The sequence below is a fragment of the Felis catus genome, chromosome A1 (genome assembly GCF_018350175.1).
Source record: "Felis catus isolate Fca126 chromosome A1, F.catus_Fca126_mat1.0, whole genome shotgun sequence".
Taxonomy (NCBI): domain Eukaryota; kingdom Metazoa; phylum Chordata; class Mammalia; order Carnivora; family Felidae; genus Felis; species Felis catus.
In genome coordinates, this window is record NC_058368.1 from 131,908,992 (window position 1) to 131,928,678 (window position 19,687).

At 36.1% G+C, this 19,687-nt stretch overlaps 1 protein-coding gene across 5 annotated transcripts in view; it reads left to right on the forward strand.

The window, feature by feature from the left end:
• The window catches only part of CWC27 (CWC27 spliceosome associated cyclophilin), a 192,830-nt gene that overhangs the window by 82,249 nt on the left and 90,894 nt on the right, over positions 1-19,687 (forward strand). For all 5 annotated transcript variants that reach the window (XM_003981012.6, XM_023257015.2, XR_002159717.3 and 2 more), the window contains exon 11: positions 11,533-11,636. In XM_003981012.6, the coding sequence (XP_003981061.3) occupies positions 11,533-11,636 (104 nt within the window). The remainder of the gene's footprint in view (positions 1-11,532; positions 11,637-19,687) is intronic.

Below are 19,687 nucleotides of genomic sequence, written 5' to 3' on the forward strand. Positions count from 1 at the left end.
ATAAGTATACTTGTTTTATTTTTGCAGTCTGAAATTTTGAGGGTCAGGTTCTGTTATTTGTTGTTCCTCTGATTCTCACTCACAATGCCGGTTTTTTTATATATATTAATGATATTGTGAAGTCTTTTTATTGGGAGGTTGTTTTTTTTAAGAACTCTTGAGTGTTCTTTGAAATATGATTGAGGATTTCTTCCTTCGGAGAAAATTTGCCTTTTGTTCCAACAGGCCCATTAAAGTACTATAGATCACTGGTAATTTTAATTAAAAATACTCCTGAGATGTTTTGAGAATATTCATTAGTTTGAGAGCCTGCTTACCTGCATGGACCTGAGACAGACAACCTGTTTTATAGTCTTCTTGTGCTTTTTTAGTAGATGTGTTTATTTCCACCTTTCCAATGAGTAGAGAATCCTTAGATTTATGTGTAGGAGTACTACTTCAGTCCTCATGATTAAAACCCCAAGTTAAAACCCAATCCTAGATTACTGAGACCACTTAACTCAGAGTGGCCCAGTAACAAGTGCAATGCCTCTTGCTCTAGTTCTCAGTCCTCTCCTTGTTTTTCAACCCCTTGGTTTTTAGTGAGCTAAGCTATATATTTAAAGAGCTAAGTTATGCATTTATTACATTTTTTAAATGTACTTTATTCAGCTCTTCTTGGTATTTGATTGCAAGAGAATTTTCAGATTACCTTGTATGAAGCCTTACTGGAAATGGAAATCTCATGTTTTTCATATTCAGTTAATATCATTCGTAAAGTTGGATTGGGGAATAGACATATGGCTAAAGACCGAATTTCTGCCACAACAAATTTACTCCACTTCTGTGAAATATTGGCTAAGCCAAGGTCTTGCTATAAAATAACATGTTTGATTCTGAACTTCTTACATGGTGTTTAGACAGAATAACAATATCACCTACCAGTACGGACATTTTATCATTTTGTGCAGGATTCATTGTTTAGTCTGATTTGGAAAAGAACAAAATTTTCTAAAATTTGAGAGATCTTACAAAGATTAATGGCAACCTACATCAGATGTCTAAACTTCTTATGTAGAAATAAATGTGATCCTTCATATGAAATGAGTAAAATTTTAAGTCTTAAGGCTATGTGCAGGTGCATTTAGACTCCTCCTTGTTTCCAAATTGGAGTCTTTCTATTCCTACATATTGGTCCAAGAGATTATGAAGGACATGTAGAACATTATCTCTCAGATTAAACCTTATCTTTTTTTAAAGATTTATTTATTTATTTATTTATTTATTTATTTATTTATTTATTTTGAGAAAGAGAGAGAGTGTGTGAGTAGGGGAGGGGCAGAGAGAGAGGGAGAGAGAGAGAGAATCCCAAGCAAGCTCCACACTGCCAGCAAAGAGCCTGATGCAGGGCTTGGACCCACAGAGTACAAGATCATGACCTGAGCCGAAATCAAAAGTCAGATGCATAACTGACTGAGCCAGTTAGGCACCCCAAACCTGTCTTTTGATAGATATCTTCTTCTAAGATCATTTAGGCTAAAATACTACAGGTTCTCCATTAGCCTCCCTCATAGAACTTGTAAGTATATAGCCGTTTCTAAGTTGACTTGTTTATTCTTTACCTTCTCAACTAGATTACAATGAAAGAAAATAAGCAATTCAGTTCCAAGTGTTCAGTGACCAGAATTAAGATATGTGAGTTTTGTAATTTTTAGTGTTTTGAAACTGCTACATTTTTCATTTTTGTAGCATATGGTATTTAATCCAAACAGTGCATCAGACATAAAAACTTATCAGTAAGTTTTTGAAATCTGTGCATTCTTGAGAAAAGGATATGCCGTTTTAATCTCTTTAGTTAGCCTGAGGTCTCATTTTGTCAGTAATCGATTCTGTAAATAGTAAAAGTAGAAATAGTGTCGGTGGCGGGGGTGAGATAAATAATAATAGAAGCAAACCAATGTTGAGTACACACTCTAGGCCCAGCGTCATGTTAAGTATGGTAAGCAATTTCCATGGAATTGTATTCATTTCTTACAACCTTACTGCTTTTCACCTTTTGAGATGCAGAAACTGAGACTTAGATTGCTTAACTTAGTTGTCTAAGGCCATCCTGCTAGTAATAGGTAAAGCAGAGCTTTAAACATACAACAAGTTTCCCTTATTTAATTTGGTTAGATATTTCCTGGATATATCTATATATTTTCAAAATTCATGTATAAACTACAACATAGCATACCTTCCGATACATGGTAAACCTCCATCCCTGTTCCTCCTGATGATACCATAAATGTAAAACTCATGCCATACACTTATAGTTTTAATACCTGTGACAGGCTTCTATTATGGCTATTTTATGATTTCATCAACAGCCAAGCTGTTGTTTCATTACAAACAGATTCAGTATCTTTGTGATTAAAGCAGCAGGCTAAAAACCATGAAGGGTGTACTGTTTGCTTTGCAATCATTTCCATGTGTTATGAATTCTTATCAGATGTTGGGAAATAGCAGGCTTAAGCTAACTGCAAGTACTACATGTATGGTCCAAGAAACAGTCATCTGTAGTGGACATATGTTTAGCTGTCAGCTTGCTTAATAAGGTCTCTAAACAAATTCATTTACTGTCCACTTCATTTTTGTAGACTAAAGTTCTTTTCAAAAGCATGTCAAACAGGTCTTAATAACCTTTTTTTTTTTTTGAAGGTGAATGTTAGAAAAGGTCAGTGTTTGAGTTCATCACCCTAATATTAAGATAATATTTCTCATGCCATAAGAAAAAAGAACAGATATAATTCAAAATTTTCCTAAGGCACCTTCCTGGAAACTGGAGAAAATGAGAAAAGCATCTGGGAAAAAATAAAAACTGACTGAAAATTATGCAAGATAATTGTTCTTTGCCATTTTAAATCTTCAATCTCAAGTTTAAAAGCTGCACAATTTTAAAAAAGCAAGATTTTCGGGGCCCCTGGCGGGCTCAGTCAGTTAAGCCTCTGACTTGTGTGTTCGAGCCCCACATCGGGCTCCGTGCTGACAGCTCAGAGCCTGGAGCCTGCTACAGATTCTGTGTCTCCCTCTCTCTGCTTCTCTCTGTCTCTCTCTGTCTCTCTGTCTCTCTGTCTGTCTCTCAAAAATAAATAAACATTAAAAAAATAAATAAAAATGAAAGATTTTTAACTACTTATATAAAGTAATATAAGCAGTCTGATAAAAATTTAAGCATACTATAGTTATAAAAACTTTCCTGTGTAGTTACTTATTCATAGTGTCTTCTGTTATATAAAAAAAATGTTTGGCTAAAAAATAAGGTATTCAATCTAAATGTACTTTTCACCCAGTGAATAGTTAGCAAACTAAGCGAGATCCCACATAAGGAATCAGAAGCCTGTGTCATGTTTACAGTTCCATTACTGACTTGGGCAATATTGAAAAAAATCTCTTAGTGTCTCTATACTTCAACCTTTTGTATCTATGACAAAAATGACTGTTTGGCATCTCACTATTTCCTTAAATAATGGGTGTCAAGATCCTTAATACAAAGAAGTTGAAACAAGACGATCTGTATAATATTATCATTTTTTACATTTATATTATAATTACGACTATGCACTTCAGAAATATGAATTTACACCTTTCTCAGAATGTACTGGGTGATTGGGGCGCCTGGGTGGCGCAGTCGGTTAAGCGTCCGACTTCAGCCAGGTCACGATCTCGCGGTCCGTGAGTTCGAGCCCCGCGTCAGGCTCTGGGCTGATGGCTCAGAGCCTGGAGCCTGTTTCCGATTCTGTGTCTCCCTCTCTCTCTGCCCCTCCCCCGTTCATGCTCTGTCTCTCTCTGTCCCAAAAATAAATAAATGTTGAAAAAAAAAATCAAAAGAAAAAAACAAAAACAGAATGTACTGGGTGATGATAAAACTGAGGCAAAGAAGGATGCTTTCTTGTGGCCATATAATGATGTTGGGTCTAGGTCTTCTGATAAACATGTCTCTGTTTTTACTGAAGTGTTTTTTTGTTTAATCTTTGGAATGGACATTAGTTTTAAAAAGAACAAACCTGGGCACCTGGGGTAAGTGTCTGACTCTTGGTTTTGGCTCAGGTCATGATCTCACAGTTCATGGGTTCAAGCCCTACATCTGGCTCTGCATTGTCAGTGTGGAGCCTGCTTGGGCTTCTCTCTCTGTCCCTCCCCTGCTTGTGTGTGCTTGCTCTCTCTCTCTCTCTCTCTCTCTCTCTCTCTCTCTCTCTGTCCCTCCCCTGCTTGCTTGTGTGTGTGTTCTCTCTCTCTCTCTCTCTCTCTCTCTCTCTCTCTCAGTCCCTCCCCTGCTTGCTTGTGTGTGTGTTCTCTCTCTCTCTCTCAGTCTCTCTCTCTCAAAATATAAATAAACTTTAAAAAAATAAAAAAAAACCCATCAATCACATTAGAGTAGATACCTTTAATAGCATAGCACTTAGTATCATTTTACCATCAAATTTTACTTAAAATTATTGATTATTTAGTTTTAATTATTTATATTGCTTATGTAATTTGATAGTTATGAGCTTTTTGGATTATATTTTGTCATTAAAAAACCCTGCCTTCTAAGCAGCTGATAGTGCTTTTACTCGTGCTCATCCTTAATCTTTGCACTAGTCTTGTTATAATACATATGCTGAATATAGCCACAATTTATAGATGAGAGAAAACCAAGGCTCAGTGAGGTTGACAACCTTGCCCCAACGCTGTGATCAAGTCCACTTTTTCTATGAAGTGTTGAAAGCTGAGGAAGATTTGAGTAGACAGAGATAGGGAAGAAAGACCATTTTAGGTCACGGAAATAGCAGGAACAAAGGGGTACATGTGCTGAATCTTAAAGTTTGCCAACGTAATTTTGACTAGTATGTTTCTGGCTAAAATTTAGAGTAACTGTGGAGGATATGTGAGAGATAAGGTTGAAACAGTAGTTTGAAGGTAGCTTTTGGGAGGATTCACATGCTTGGGAAAGAAACTTAGTGCACAATTCAGTAGGATTTAGGGAATTATGAAGATCAGGGGAGTAGAATTGTAGGTTTGGCATAAGTGTGCTAAATGAATGGAAGAATGGCCAAACCATAGGCACAGAGACCAGGTAGGAGGACTGTTGTGATAGTGCAGTTGTGAAAATCCAAACACCTGTCCCTGACCACGGAAAAGAAGAGACTTTGTAAAAGAAGGATGTGACTACCAATCAGCTTTAGAAGATACAGGAGAAATACTAGCAGGTAGGCCTGGCAACCAGCATTTTGGTGGCTCAAAAACAGGAAAGACAGAAATAAGGTGGTGTTTTTGAGAAACCAAAATGATCAGTCTGACTTTTAAAATGGTAAATCTGATGTATTTGTGGAATATCAAATGCAAGTATCCATCTGGCAGTTAGAAATACGATTTAAGCTTGAAAGTGGAAATATGTAAAAAGCATCAGGCTAACAATCTTGATTTTATGCACTGAATGCATTAAGATAGATGGTACTGAAGTCCTGAATGTGGATGAGATTTCTAAAGAAAAGAGAAAAAGAAAGAGGGTTGAGACTAAGCTACTAAGAAGCCCCTACATTTGAGAAGCAAGACGTGGAAGAGTAAAAGCCAGTGGAAATAGAGACGGAATATGAGTAAGGTAGGAGGAGATCTGGCATGACACTATGTCTGAGATTCCAAAAGGTCAGAGGTAAGGTGGTCAACAAAGTGAGATTCTACTGAAGGTCTAAGTTAGCATCCAATGGGAAGCTGTGGAAATTTTTTATTAGGAGGTCATAAGTTACTTTTTCTAAGACAGCAGTTTAGTAGTGCATGGTTACTAGTAAAGTATTAAAATAGGTGGAAAGCAGGTAAAGTGAAGCAACAAGAACAGTTGAGAAATTGGTTATTAAAAAAAAAAAAAAAAAGGAAGCTCAAAGCTGTAGAGAAACTCAAGGAAAATATTCCCATCTGGTCACTCATGAATGCTTGGCATTTAGACTGTCGCAGATTCTTTTCCCAGCCCTATCTTTTGTTACTAGCCCCAAGCCCCTTAAATCATTTATTCTATGGCCTAATGTTTTAGCATACACCCTGTGTTTCACCACCTCCCTGTTTTCATTTAAACACACTACTTAAGTACCTGCCTCTTCACTGTACCTCCACATGGGTAACTCCTATTCATCTCTCTGGGCCCAGATCAGATGCCTCCTCTGTGAAGCCATCCCTTATTTAGCCTACTGTAATGTTTCCCTCTCTGAGTTGAAAAATGCTTCAGTCATTTCTTTGTCATGGCAGTTAACCATGTTAACTGGGTGAGTCTGGGTGGCTCAGTTGGTTAAGCATCCGACTTCAGCTCAGGTCATGATCTCACGGTTTGTGAGTTTGAGCCCCGCATCGGGCTCTGTGCTGACAGTTCAGAGCCTGGAGCCTGCTTCGGATTCTGTGTCTCCCTCTCTCTCTCTGCCCCTCCCCTGCTCATGCTCTGTCTCTCTCTGTCTCAGAAATAAATAAATATTAAAAGAAAAAACAAACAACTATGTACTGTTATTATTTATTCACGTACGAGATTTATGTCCCTCGTTGGAATTTAGGCTCCTTGGAGATTTTCTCAAGGTATTAGTGTACCATAATGTAAAGAATATGGACAATCCCATTTTTAGTTTTTACCTCTATCAGTGACTGACAGACTGTGTGACTTCAGGCTAAGTATTTAATCTCCACAGGCCTCAGACTTCTTTCTGTAAAATGTCTATATCACAGGTTCTTGAGGAGATTAAGTGGTAACCAGGGAGGTGACTGGTTTAAAGAATCTGGCTAACTAGGTTCCTTTCCCTCCTTATTCACTTTGATTTCTGTGCCATCACTCAGAATGGTACCGTACAAATATTAGATACTCCAGAAATTGTTGAAGAAATTACTACTTTCTTTGCTATTACTAAATATACAAAGGCTACTATAATTTCTAGGCTGCTATATTTTATTGGGATGATTTGTTTTAAAGACATTCTCTTTTCCAGGGCACCTGGGTGGCTCAGTCAGTTGAGCATCTGACTTCACTTCAGGTCATGGTCTCACAGTTCATGAGTTCAAGCCCCACATTGGGCTCCCTGCTGTCGGTGCAGAGCCTGTTTTGGATCCTCTGTCCCTCTCTCTCTCTGTCCTCCCCCCAGTCACACTCTTTCCCTATCAAAAATAAAATATAATATAAACCATAAAATATAAAACATATTAAAATTCAAATGAATTCAGATTAGAAACATACCTATTAGAGAAAAAAGTCAATTAGCTCAGAGTTAATAGTAGCTTACAGAAGCCATTTGTTTTACCATACAAGCAGAAACTAGGCTCTGAAGGCATAAAGGTACTGCCTGGACTCTAAAGCACGCCCATAGTTGAGCAGTATTCAGGTGACATAAACTCCAGGTTTACAACTTTTGTTCTCATATTAACAGTTTAAAGATATTCTAGCACCAATGGATAAGATTATATTCTAGAGAATATACAGACTGTGACCTAAAGACTAGTTTAAAAACGTGCACTTCATTCTAAGAGTTATGGGTTCCTCAAGTACCAACAGATAGTGTTATTTGAATAGTCTGAAAGATTTTAACAATGTTGTAAATTCTGAATCACTTGAAAAATTTAGTATAATGAAGCAATTTTTAATCATCTTATAGACATTTCCTTCTCTATCTTACTTTGTCTTTTTTTAGTTTTTATTCATTATTCACTTTATATGTTATTAAATTTTTTAAAAAAATTTTTAAATGTTTATTTTTGAGAGACAGAGAGAGAGACAGAGCACGATCAAGGGAGGGGCAGAGAGAGAGGGAGACACAGAATCTAAAGCAGGTTCCAGGCTCTGAGCTGTCAGCACAGAGCCTGACGTAGGGCTTAAACTCGCAAACTGTGAGATCATGACCTGAGCCGAAGTTGGACACTTAACTAACTGAGCCACCGTGGTGCCACTAGCTGTTATTATGGCTACTTAAACAGTGCATCTGAGTCTTTGACTATTTAAGGATAGATTTTTAGAAGCTGGCATTATACATTCACTGCCCTTTATAAAAATTATGAAGAGCTGATCTCCATATGTAGTAGAGGTAGCATTTATTTGTAGTAAATAACATAATAAAGAAATATTCCTACATCGCAAACAACCCTTAACTGTAATGCTGTTTTAACATGATCTAAATAATAATAGCTACCATTTGTTGAACATGTATTGTCTGTCCAATATTTTAAATATCTTACCCCCATTTTATAGTTGAGGAAACTGAGTCTCACAGAAGTTAAATAATTGTTCTTAGGCCACTCAGATAATAAGTGTTAGAGTTAGCTTTTAAATCAAGACTTTCTGAATCCAAAGTTAATCCTTTTGATAACTGTGCATTACTACCTCTGCAACAGTATATACTGTCATTGCCTCATTCTTCGCATACTTCAAATGACTCTCATAACTAGTTTGTTTAACCGTCATGCAGCATTTCCTCTTCAACTTTCAAAATAATCTTCCCCTCAAAGACCTTAGTATTCAGAAAACATCATCTAAATTTCTGTATTACTTACCAAATTAAATTTTTTTTAATTAGTATAATAAAAGATGGTATTTAGTGGATGGAGTAAAGATGTGGTTGCTATTCCCTGTGCTCATATAACTTCAAGAAATAGGAAGTAATTTATCTGAGAAATACATAATGAGAGCCTAAACTGGGCATTGATGTTGAGAGTCAAGAGGAGTATTATACGTGAGAGAGATTGGAAAATGACATACTCCGACAGTGATTCAGTGAAAGGGCGGGGGAACAGTCCCAGAGGAAGTTTAAAGTCTGGTCATTAGGAGGAAAATAGTTCCACATTCAAACAGGGATTTCAGGAAAAGGAACAGATTTGGGCAGGGAGGAGATGACTTCAAGTCTGAACATTGCAGCGTCTCGCCTCCACTATCCATCTAGATCTGGGCCCTTGAAATGTGGCTAGTTTAAACTGAGGTGTGCTGTAAGTATAAAATACACACCAGATTTAGAACATTTAGTACCAAAAAAAAAAAAAAGTAAATACAGTATTAATATTTTTATATTGGTTGCATGTTGACATAATAATATTGTGGACATACTAAGTTAATGAGTTAAAACAAGTTGTTAATTTAACCTGATTCCTTTTGCTATTTCTTTAATGTGGCAGCTAGGAAACTTAATTGCATATGTGTGTTACCTTATATCTCTGTTGGACAGTACTAATGTACAGGAAGGTTTGTAACAGTTAAAAATGCAGGACCAAACAATCAGAGCAAAACATCTAGATTTGGAAATAACCTATATAAAAGTGATATCTGATGTTATGAGATTAGACAAATGTTATGAGATTAGACAAAATGCCATTGTACAAGGTACAGAAAGGGGGAAAATACCAAGAATTATAGATTGAGAAAAGAAAGACTAATTAGAATAAGGATTGGAGAGTCAATACTCTAAAATGGTACATAGTCTGATTAGGATAGAATTTCAAGAAGGAAGGAGTGGTTAATATTGAATGGTAGAGAAGCCAAAGAGGAAAAGGAAGACTGAGAAAAGACCATTGAATTTGGTTGATACAGAAGCAGTTTCAACAGAGTATAAGAAGGATAGATTGCAAGAGATTAAGAAGTTTGAGGCTGAGAAAGTAGACTCTATATATAAACTGTTTTTTCAGGCCAAGAGTCCAGTGGTAAAGATAATCATCACCTGATTGGAGCAGAGTCCAGGGAAATTTGAGTATGTTTGTTGGCTGAATGAAAGGATTAGTGAAGTAGGAGTGCTTGCAGTTGTAAAGAAGAGAAGATAATTGCTATATGGCAGTCCTAATGCACTGGGTCCCAAACCTGAATGCGTATTGGAATCAACCAGAACTTGTTACAGGGACAAATTCCCAGGCAACATCTCACATCTAACAAAATAACATTCTTTGGAGGTTTGTCTCTAGGAACATGTTGTGAACAAGGCCTTCTAGGTAATTATCACATATTCATAAGGACAAACAAGTCAAGAAAATTAAAGGTGCTGGTGAGGACATTAGTGAAATAGCTGACCGTACCATCTAGAATGGATAGAGAGCCAGTTGGGTTAGAATAGGGCTGACAGATCGTGAACTATGAAGAAGCTGGCTTTCATTATTATATTGAGTGAGAACAGGTTCAATAGCAATGAAAAACTGAGGAAGTAGGTAGTAGATTAAAAAAAATTTTGTTTAATGTTTGTTTGTTTGTTTGTTTTGAGAGAGAGAGCAGGGAAGGGGCAGACAGAGAGAGAGAGACATAGAATCCAAAGCAGGCTCCAGGCTCTGAGCTGTCAGCACAGAGCCTGACACGGGGCTCGAACTCAGGAAATTTGAGATCGTGACCTGAGCTGAATTTGGACGTTTAACCAACCAAGCCACCCAAGCACCCCAAGTAAGTAGTAGATTTTAATTAGAAGGAATTTTCAGAATTCAGGATCTTGGAGGCCAAGCAGATACAAATTATAGCCATTTGTGTTTGATGTAGAAAAGAGGAGTAAGAATTGAGTTGTGCACATTGTAAGACCTATTACTTTGGTAACTAATATATGACATGCTTTAAAAGAAAAATAAAGTATGAGATTTGGGGACCAGGAAGAAGCACAAAGTTTGAATCAGTATGGAAGTATTTAGATTTAAGATCCCGGTAAACTGTGGCTTGGGTGTCTTTGGAGACCTTTTCTAGACTTGTTGCCTACTTGGGTTTACAGTGGTTCTTTGAGTGTCTGTTATCCACTCTAGCTTTTACTGAAATAGAGTAGATGCCTGACATTCAAAGTTTGACTGGCCACTAGTGACCCTAAGTGTTAATGTCATGGGTAATTAATCTTTTATAAGCACATGAATTTGAATATGTCCTAAAACTGGCTTTGTAGAAGCTAGCCACCTAGTGTCTTGTAGTGAAGTCAATATTTATATCCCAGTTTACCTTTAATACATGATTGTACTAATCATCAGAATACCTCAGCTTTGTAGGTTTCACAGAAGAGGAAATTTTTTGCCAAATTATGGTATTAAGTGGGTTAAAAATTAATTGAGTTTAAAAAACTGAGTTTAAAAACATTTTAGCACTGCACCTAGCATGTAATTGCTTAATAAATGGTAGCTACTGGTGCCAGTTGAGGAATTCACCAAGTTTTAAAGTCACATCTTTTTGTGTATGTGCAAGTTTAGTAAGTAGAATTTATATTAAAATTTTGTTTTGATTCAGGATCTTCATGAATTGTTAAACTGGAACTAGAATGCTAAATTGGCAAGTAAATTAGAATAGTGGGATATTTATCATTTATCTATTTCTGTTTAACATACTTGATAGGGAGTATATTTTACAGGTAATTCTTATTATATTGCTATTCTAAAAAATGACAGCTTCTAAAATACTCTATAGCTCTGTTTCCATAGCACAATACACAGGTAAGAAACAAAATGAATTACATTATTTTTTTGTGTTTTTTTAGGGATTTAGTGTATGTAAAAAACAATATGCCTGTTTTTGCTAAACAATTTTTTCTTTCCGTGTATTATGTACTTTATATAACTGTTTTTGCTTTACAGTGACGAGCTCCGAAAAGAAGCAAGACAGTTAAAGCGGGAACTGTTAGCAGCAAAACAAAAAAAAGTAGAAAATGCAACAAAACAAGCAGAAAAAAAAAGTGAAGGTAAGGATATTTATCAGGTTTTTGTTTTCACTTGTACAACATTACCCTCTTCCCTCCATCTCCCCTTCCTTCCTTTTCTCCTCTTTCCCTCCTCCCTCCTTTCTAATTTTTGCTTTTTTTTTTTTTTTTTTTTTTTTAATACTTAGACAGTTAGCCAATAAAATAAATTTCCATTTAGGATTTTGTCTACGAAGTAAATTCAGTCAAACATGATCATAACTGGTATTCTAAGAAGATTAATGAAAACTAACAGAGACTTGTCCTCAGGCAAAACTTAAATGTTGCCATAACACATGTCTAGGAGTGCACAAGAATGGAATGTTCATTTCTTATATTGCATACCATTTAAAACATTTTTAAAAAGCATTTAGGCCCTATATTTGGGACTTGTGTAGATATTTGTGCATTGGTTTGAATAGTATGAAATATAAACTCTTGTTTTTTGTTTGTTTTTGTTAAGATACTGAAAATCTAAACTATCAATAAAGTTGATCAAAAATTAATCAAAATAATACCCTTCTATTTATACAGGTTAAATATATTCTTAATTTTACTATGATTTTTATGAAGCTATTAGGGCTTTAAGTTTATTTACTTTGAGAGAGCGAGCACAAGTGGGGTAGGTGCAGAGGGTGAGAGGGAGAGGGAGAGGTAGAGAGAGAGAGAGAGAGAGAGAGAGAGAGAGAGGGAGGGAGGGAGGGAGGGAGGGAGAGAGGGAGAATCCCAAGCAGGCTCCACGATGTCAGCATAGAGCCCAACACAGGGCTCAATCTCATGAACTGTGAGATCATGATTTGAGCCAAAATCAAGAATTGGATGCTTAACCAACTGAGCCACCCAGGCACCTCAGCATTAGTATTTATTTTAAGTAGCACAGGTAATAACCATATAACTATCTAAAGGACATAGTTCTTAGATTATTTGCACCATATCCCCCAATGACTGTTATAGTAAAGGCAGGTACTTAATGAAGAATTCAAAGTCACCAAAATATATTTGAATGAAACTATTAAAAAATTAACTCCCCATGATGACACAAATTATAAGCTTTATTTAAAAGAAAGGAAAGGGGCACCTGGGTGGCTCAGTAGGTTAAGCATCTGACTTCAGCTCAGGTCATGAGCTCACAGTTTATGAGTTTGAACCCCACATCAGGCTCTGTGCTGACAGCTCAGAGCCTACAGCCTGCTTGGAAATCTTTGTCTACCTCTCTCTCTGCCCCTCCCCTGCTCACACTCTGTCTCTCTCTCAAAAAAATAAACATTAAAAAAAATTAAAAAGAAAAGAAAAGATAAACTTATATGTGACCAGGTCATGTAGGTAAAGTATAACCCTGAACAGAAACAAGCTATATTGGCAATACTGCGACTTGAAAGAAATACGGTGAAGGTTATTTTATTTTTAAGCTTAATTTTTTTTTTAATGTTTATTCATTTTTTTTTGAGAGAGAGAGAGACAGAGCATGAGCGGGGAAGGGGCAGAGAGAGAAGGAGACGCAGAATCCGAAGCAGGCTCCAGGCTCTGAGCTGTCAGCACAGAGCCTGACGCACGGCTCAAACTCACGAACTGTGAGATCATGACCTGAGCTGAAGTGGGGCGCTCAACCGACTGAGCCACCCAGGCACCCCTATTTTTTAAGTTTAGACATAATTTTCTCAGAGTATTGTTCCTTATAATTAAAAGCATTTTAAATATATGAGAGTATTCCTTTCAACTAGAAAGATCTTTTACTTCAATTTTAATTCATTTTTGAGCAAATAATTATTAGTACTCCCATTCCTCAAGAACCATGCAGGACTAGGGGTATGAAGTTGGCAATGGTTGGAGGTTCTTACCTTTATAGTTCATGATCTAGTCAGAGTGAGAGAATTGGAAATAGATAATTACTGCAATAGTGCTTTATAGTTAAGGCTTATATTAAATATAAGTAGTGCTGTTTTAAATTATTTATCTGCCTTTAAAATATTAAATGCAATTAAAGAAACGTTTGAGTCTTAGAATGATTTCTTAACACAAAAGAGAAGATTTCTTCTAGAGCTTATTTCAGTCTGTTGATGAGAAAGCCATATAAAACCATTTTGTTATGCCATAATTAGAGAATTACATTAGGAATTACTTTTCTCAATTTAATTTTCCTTATATCTTCTAGAAATATCCTGGAGTTTCCTTAAATCTGAATATCATTTAAAATTAGCTTCTACAAAAAGTGGGTCATTTTATTTATTTTTGATTGCTTTGTTTTGAAATAATTTTAGACTTCCAGATAAGTTGCAAATACAGAATTCCCATATACCTTTAACATGAAGATCTTATATAACCATAGTACAATGGTGAAAACCAAGCAATTGATGTTAATACATGACTGTTAACTAACTACAGACCTGATAAGAATTTCACCCATTTTCCCACTACCGTTGTTTTTCTGTTCTGTTTTTCCATCCAGAATTCCATACTGTATTGAGTCATCATGTTCCTCCTTAGTATCCTCTGATCTATGACAGTTCCTCAATCTTTTCTTATCTTTCATGTCTTTGACACTTTGAGGAGTCCTAGTTAGATATTTTGGGGAATGTCTCTCATTTGAGTTTGTCTGATGTTGTCTTGTGATTAGATTAAGGTTATGCTTTTTTTTTTTTTTTTTTTTTTTTTTTGGCAAGATTGCCACAGAAATGATATGTCCTTCCCAGTGCATTATAAATTTGTCTGTTGTCTTTTTACTGGTAATACTGCCTTGATGACTAATTTAAAGTGGTGTCTCTTGAGTTGCTACACTCTAAAGTTACTCTTTCCCTTTGAGACTTTAAGTATTTGGGGGGAGATACTGTGAGACTATTCTGTTTCTTTTCAAGCTTACCCCCGCTAATTTTAGTATCCATGGGTGGATCTTGCCTATAGGCAACAGTTATTTACTGTGGTGTTCTAATGGTAACTTTTTATTTTCCTTTTTCTTACTACTTTTATTACTTGGAATTCTTTAAGAAAGAGGTCTCTCTCGCTCTCTTTCTCTATTACTTACTTATTTATATCACTATTCACTTATTTATATAAATATGAACTTGTGAGTATTTATTTTATTCTATGTGTTATAATCCCAAACTATCATGATTTATTTTGTTGTTCAGATAGTACCAGAATTGGTCATTAGTAGTTCTTTCAGGTTGGCTCCTGTGTCTTTTCAACTGGCTCCCACTTTGAGAACATTTTTTCTTTCTAGCACTAGAGGCCCAAATTGATCTTGTGGTTTCCCTTCTCCAGGCCTGGAATCAACCACTTCAGGGAATTCTTGTTTTCCATTGTATTTAGAAACCAAGATCTAGGCACTAAGTCAGTCTTTTTATTTTGATTCTAATAATTTTAGAATGCTATTAGGAGCAATTTTGTATTATCACCATCTTGTTAAAATGCTGAACAAAATTTGCTTTTAGCCCCTATCTGTGATGCGTTATAAATTACCTTTTTCTTGGAATTGTATTTCCTCTAAACTTACTTGATCTTTTTAAATTGACTAGTATGTATAATGTTAGAAAAATGTTTATTACAGAGGCGCCTGGTGGCTCAGTCAGTTAAGCGTCCAATTTTGTCTCAGGTCATGACCTCACGGTTCGTGGGTTCGGGCCCCACATCAGGCTCTGTGCTGACAGCTCAGAGCTTGGAGCCTGCTTCAAATTCTGTGTCTCTTCCCTGCCCTTCTTCGCTCATGCTCTGTCTCTCTTTCTCAAAAGTAAATTAAACATTAAAAAAAATTCTTTTAATTTATTATGGAAGATTTGTGAATTTTAAGCCTCCCTGAATATATGTCAGAACTTAGCCTATCTTCCCAGGTGAAAGATATTCCATGGTTAGAACTATATAAACTCTGGGAACAGATCCAAAAGTTCTCATAAGCATTTTCATAGTAAGATCATCACGTGAAAAGAAGTTGAAAGTGATATTTGACTTCATACATCATCTGAACCAATTCAAGAAAGATTTCTTGATTGGGCTATATGGCTGCATATCTGGCTTTTTTTTTTTTTTTAAGTTTATTTTATTTTGAGAGAAAGAGAGAGAATGAGCAGGGGAGAGGCCGAGAGAGGAAGAGACAGAATCCTAAGCAGACTCCTCACTATCAGCACAGAGCCTGACATGGGGCTTGACCTCATGAACCGTGAGATCATGACCTGAACCAAGATTAAGAGTCAGACGCTTAACTGACTGAGCCACCCACACATCCGTGCATATAATGCCCCCGAATTATAAAAACCCCTGCGTATCTGGCTTTTATAAGACACTTTATTTTAATCCAAGACTAAATTATCTGAGTATTATGGCAACTCTGGATGGTTTGGTCTTTTGAATATTATATGCTATATCTAGAAATTTAATTTGCCAACAAACTTAGAAGTAGATAATCCATTGTTAAAAAGAGCATTTTGAATATTTTGATGTATAAACTATTGTGTAATATAGACCTATCTTCCAAACGAATTTACTTCTGGATGCATGTACCACATCTGCTCATTTAGAGAGTCTAAAAATACATTAATTTTGGTGTTTTTTTAAAGTTTTTTATTTATTTTCTGAGAGAGACACAGAGAGAGAGAGAAGGAGCTCATGCACACACAAGTGAGGGAGGGGCAGAGAGAGAGAGAGAAAGAGAGAGAATCCCAGGCAGCCTTCACACCAGCAGCACAGAGGCTGGTGCACTGGGCTCAAACTCATGAACCATCAGATCATGACCTGAGCCAAAAGCAACAGTCAGATGCTGAACTGACTGAGCCAGCCAGGAGCCCTAATTTTGTTATTTTTAATAGTAATTTTTGATAGTAATACTAAGTGCTTGTTATATGTAACACTAAAGGTTAGAAGAATACTTTAGACTATTATATCTCATCAAAAAATAAACAGGAAAGTATTAAAACTTTTAAGTCTAGTTACTAACAGTGAAGTTATTTAAGCCTGTGTGACTCCATTCTCTTGTCATAAATCCATGTAGAAAATGCTTTGTGAACTCCTCAAGATTCTTGTAAGAAGTAAATTAAATAATGAGAAGACCTTTAATAAATGTGCAGTGGTGTATAAAAATAATTTTAAATTTTAAGAAGAAAAATATAGCTATTTCTGGTTTCATTTTGTCCTATCGAAATCCTACAAATGGAAATTTTGAATTTTAATACTGTGTTAGTTGCAGTTAAAGCCTGTAATCAATATAGCTATATATAAATACAACATAAATCAAAATTTCAAAGTAAGTATTTCTTTCATATGCTTTCTAAGTTACATTTCTATAATCCTATTCTTTGTTTAAAAGGTTTTAAGTGTGAGCTTGACTATATTCTTTTTTTTTTTTTTTTTAACGTTTATTTATTTTTGAGACAGAGAGAGAGCATGAACGGGGGAGGGTCAGAGAGAGAGGGAGACACAGAATCTGAAACAGGCTCCAGGCTCTGAGCTGTCAGCATAGAGCCCGACATGGGGCTCAAACTCACGGATCACAAGATCATGACCTGAGCCGAAGTTGGACGCTTAACCAACTGAGCCACCCAGGCGCCCCAGCTTGACTACATTCTTAAGTAAAACATCCAGTAGTATTATTTCCTGATTTTCTGAATTTATCTGGCGATTCTAACACTTGTTTACTATTGCCACTTCATTTTAGAATTTAGTGTATTATCCTCAGATTAAAAGCACTTGAACAAACATCAGAAAAACATCAGAACAAAAAAGCTTTGTGTTCTAATGCTTGTGCATTAATCTACCCCATTCTGGCCTTCTTGTGTGAATGGAGGCATCCTATTTAGCATTTAGCCAGGTGTTCTAATAGATGTGATACTTTATTGGGCTTTTGTCATCTTAGGAAATCTTTAATCAGAGAGTAATATTCCTTTGGTTTGATAATCTTTACCCAATTTCTTGGACTGGATCCTTAGCCAGATTGGTATAAGACAAACAGGAATTTATACTATAACTATGGTTGTACTTCTGAGTCTCTTCTGTCACCTTCGGCAAGTTACTGTAAAATCAAGACCCATCTATTTATCTCTATATAAGTTAAAGATAAAATCTGCTATTCGTATTTTTATAATGTTTTACTATTAAGTATTTACATCTTATTAACTCCTTCAATTACATTATGGCAGAAGATAAAATACTTTTGTTGCCTTTACATCAGTAAATACTTTAGGCCCCATACAATTGAACAATCCTGAATGTATTGCTGTTTGATGTTACCTAATTGTGGTGATAGTGCCATGGGTATAGGCACATGTCCAAAACCATCAAAGTGTATATGTCCAACAAGTGCAGCTCTTTTATACACCAATTATGCCCCAACAAAGCTGCCCCCCCAAGAATATTGATCTATAGCCCCCAAATCTCTTAACATCTCTGCTCTAGTAAGAAAACATACACTTACAATTGAGCCAACCTATTAATCTGTTTTAAACCAATGTAAAACAAAGCTTCTCTATGTATTAAAAATGTATATAGGACCATCCATTGTCTCTTCAGTCTTCCCAGAAAAGCTCAAAGCCTGCTATTCCTTATATCACAAGGATATTGTCAGAGAACGTATAATTATACCTCGATATTATAAGAACAGCATTACATAAATATAACTCATAATTTTTACCATTAACTTGCCATCTACATATATTTAAAGGCTTCAGATAATGTATAAAAGGTTTCACTAAATGAAAGAAACAGAACATCGAGGAATAAAACCATTATTTTAGTGTATAATTCGAATTGTTTTGATAGTGTGAAATTTGACGCTAAAATTCAAAATAGTTAAATCATATTCTCAGTTGAATACGGAATTTGCAGTAGGTTCTAACACCCCAAGTTAGGTAAACAAGGAATGTAGTATTTGACTTTAGACATCAGCAATGTCAGAAGAGATGTACTGCAGGACAATCCTGTTTACAGCCTGGGAGTTTCTCTAAAGTCCCACTGTGAGTCATCCAAGCCTATGCATAGGGGTTTTGTATCAATTTTGAATAAGATTGATAGTTAATTGGAGATAGGGTCGCTTTCCTCTGTTGGCTCCGTCAGGTTAATAAACTGTATAATCCTTTTCATGAAATTATGTCTCTAAGTCTTTTCCAGGTTTCTTTGAGTTTTATCATATCAAAACTAGTACCAAACTGAAAATAATCACATAGAGATACAGGTTAGGACATAGTCTCAAATCACTTTTTGAGAGATAAGGTATCAGATCCTCTTTTCAAAGTTCTAAGCACACAATACCTGTTTTCTGACTGGTGCCAGAAATTAGAGGAAGAAGGGCAATCTGAGCTTGTAAATCAAGAAAGAATTTTAAAGCCTCTTCATGAACACATCCCTGGGGTGTTTTGTACCTCTCAAATTGCACTGAGCCATTTTAAGTTTTGTCAGACTCTTTTTAACACTGCATTAAGTCCGACTAGGGCCCCTCAGGCTTGATAGGTTGTAAAAGTATATAGTTTTTGACTACTTTTCATCTATCTAACACAGAATGTTAAACTAGCTTAACCTTGGTTTTTATAAGAATCAGAAGTGCTTTTGGAATGTTAGCTCTGTGTTGTGCCTAATGCCATGCAGAATCCATTCCTCTCCCTAAGCAAACTGGTACTTTTTTCCAAAGCAGTTAACTTACTTCAGGTACTTGAGTCATCATTCTTTTCTTGGAGGCTAGAAGTATCAGACCTATTTTTCCCATAGTCTACTCTTAATCTTTGTGCTTCTATTTTTTTTTAAGTTTATTTATTTACTTAGAGAGAACAAGCAGGGGAGGGGCAGAGAGAGAGAGAGAGAGAATCCCAAGCAGGCTCTGCACTGTCAGCGTGGAGCCTGATGTGGGGCTCAAACTCACAAACATGAGATCATGACCTGAGCCGAAATTAGGAGTCTAACGCTGAAACCTACCGAGCCACCCAGGCATCCCCTGCGTGCAACTTTTAATGTTACTTACACAGAAGAGTAAAAGTATATTTGCAGTTGACCCATAGAAAGCCTCTCAGACCAGCCATCAGTAATATTCTACTTATTCTTACTTTGTACATGGCACTAACAAATTGATTGTTGGGTTCTAA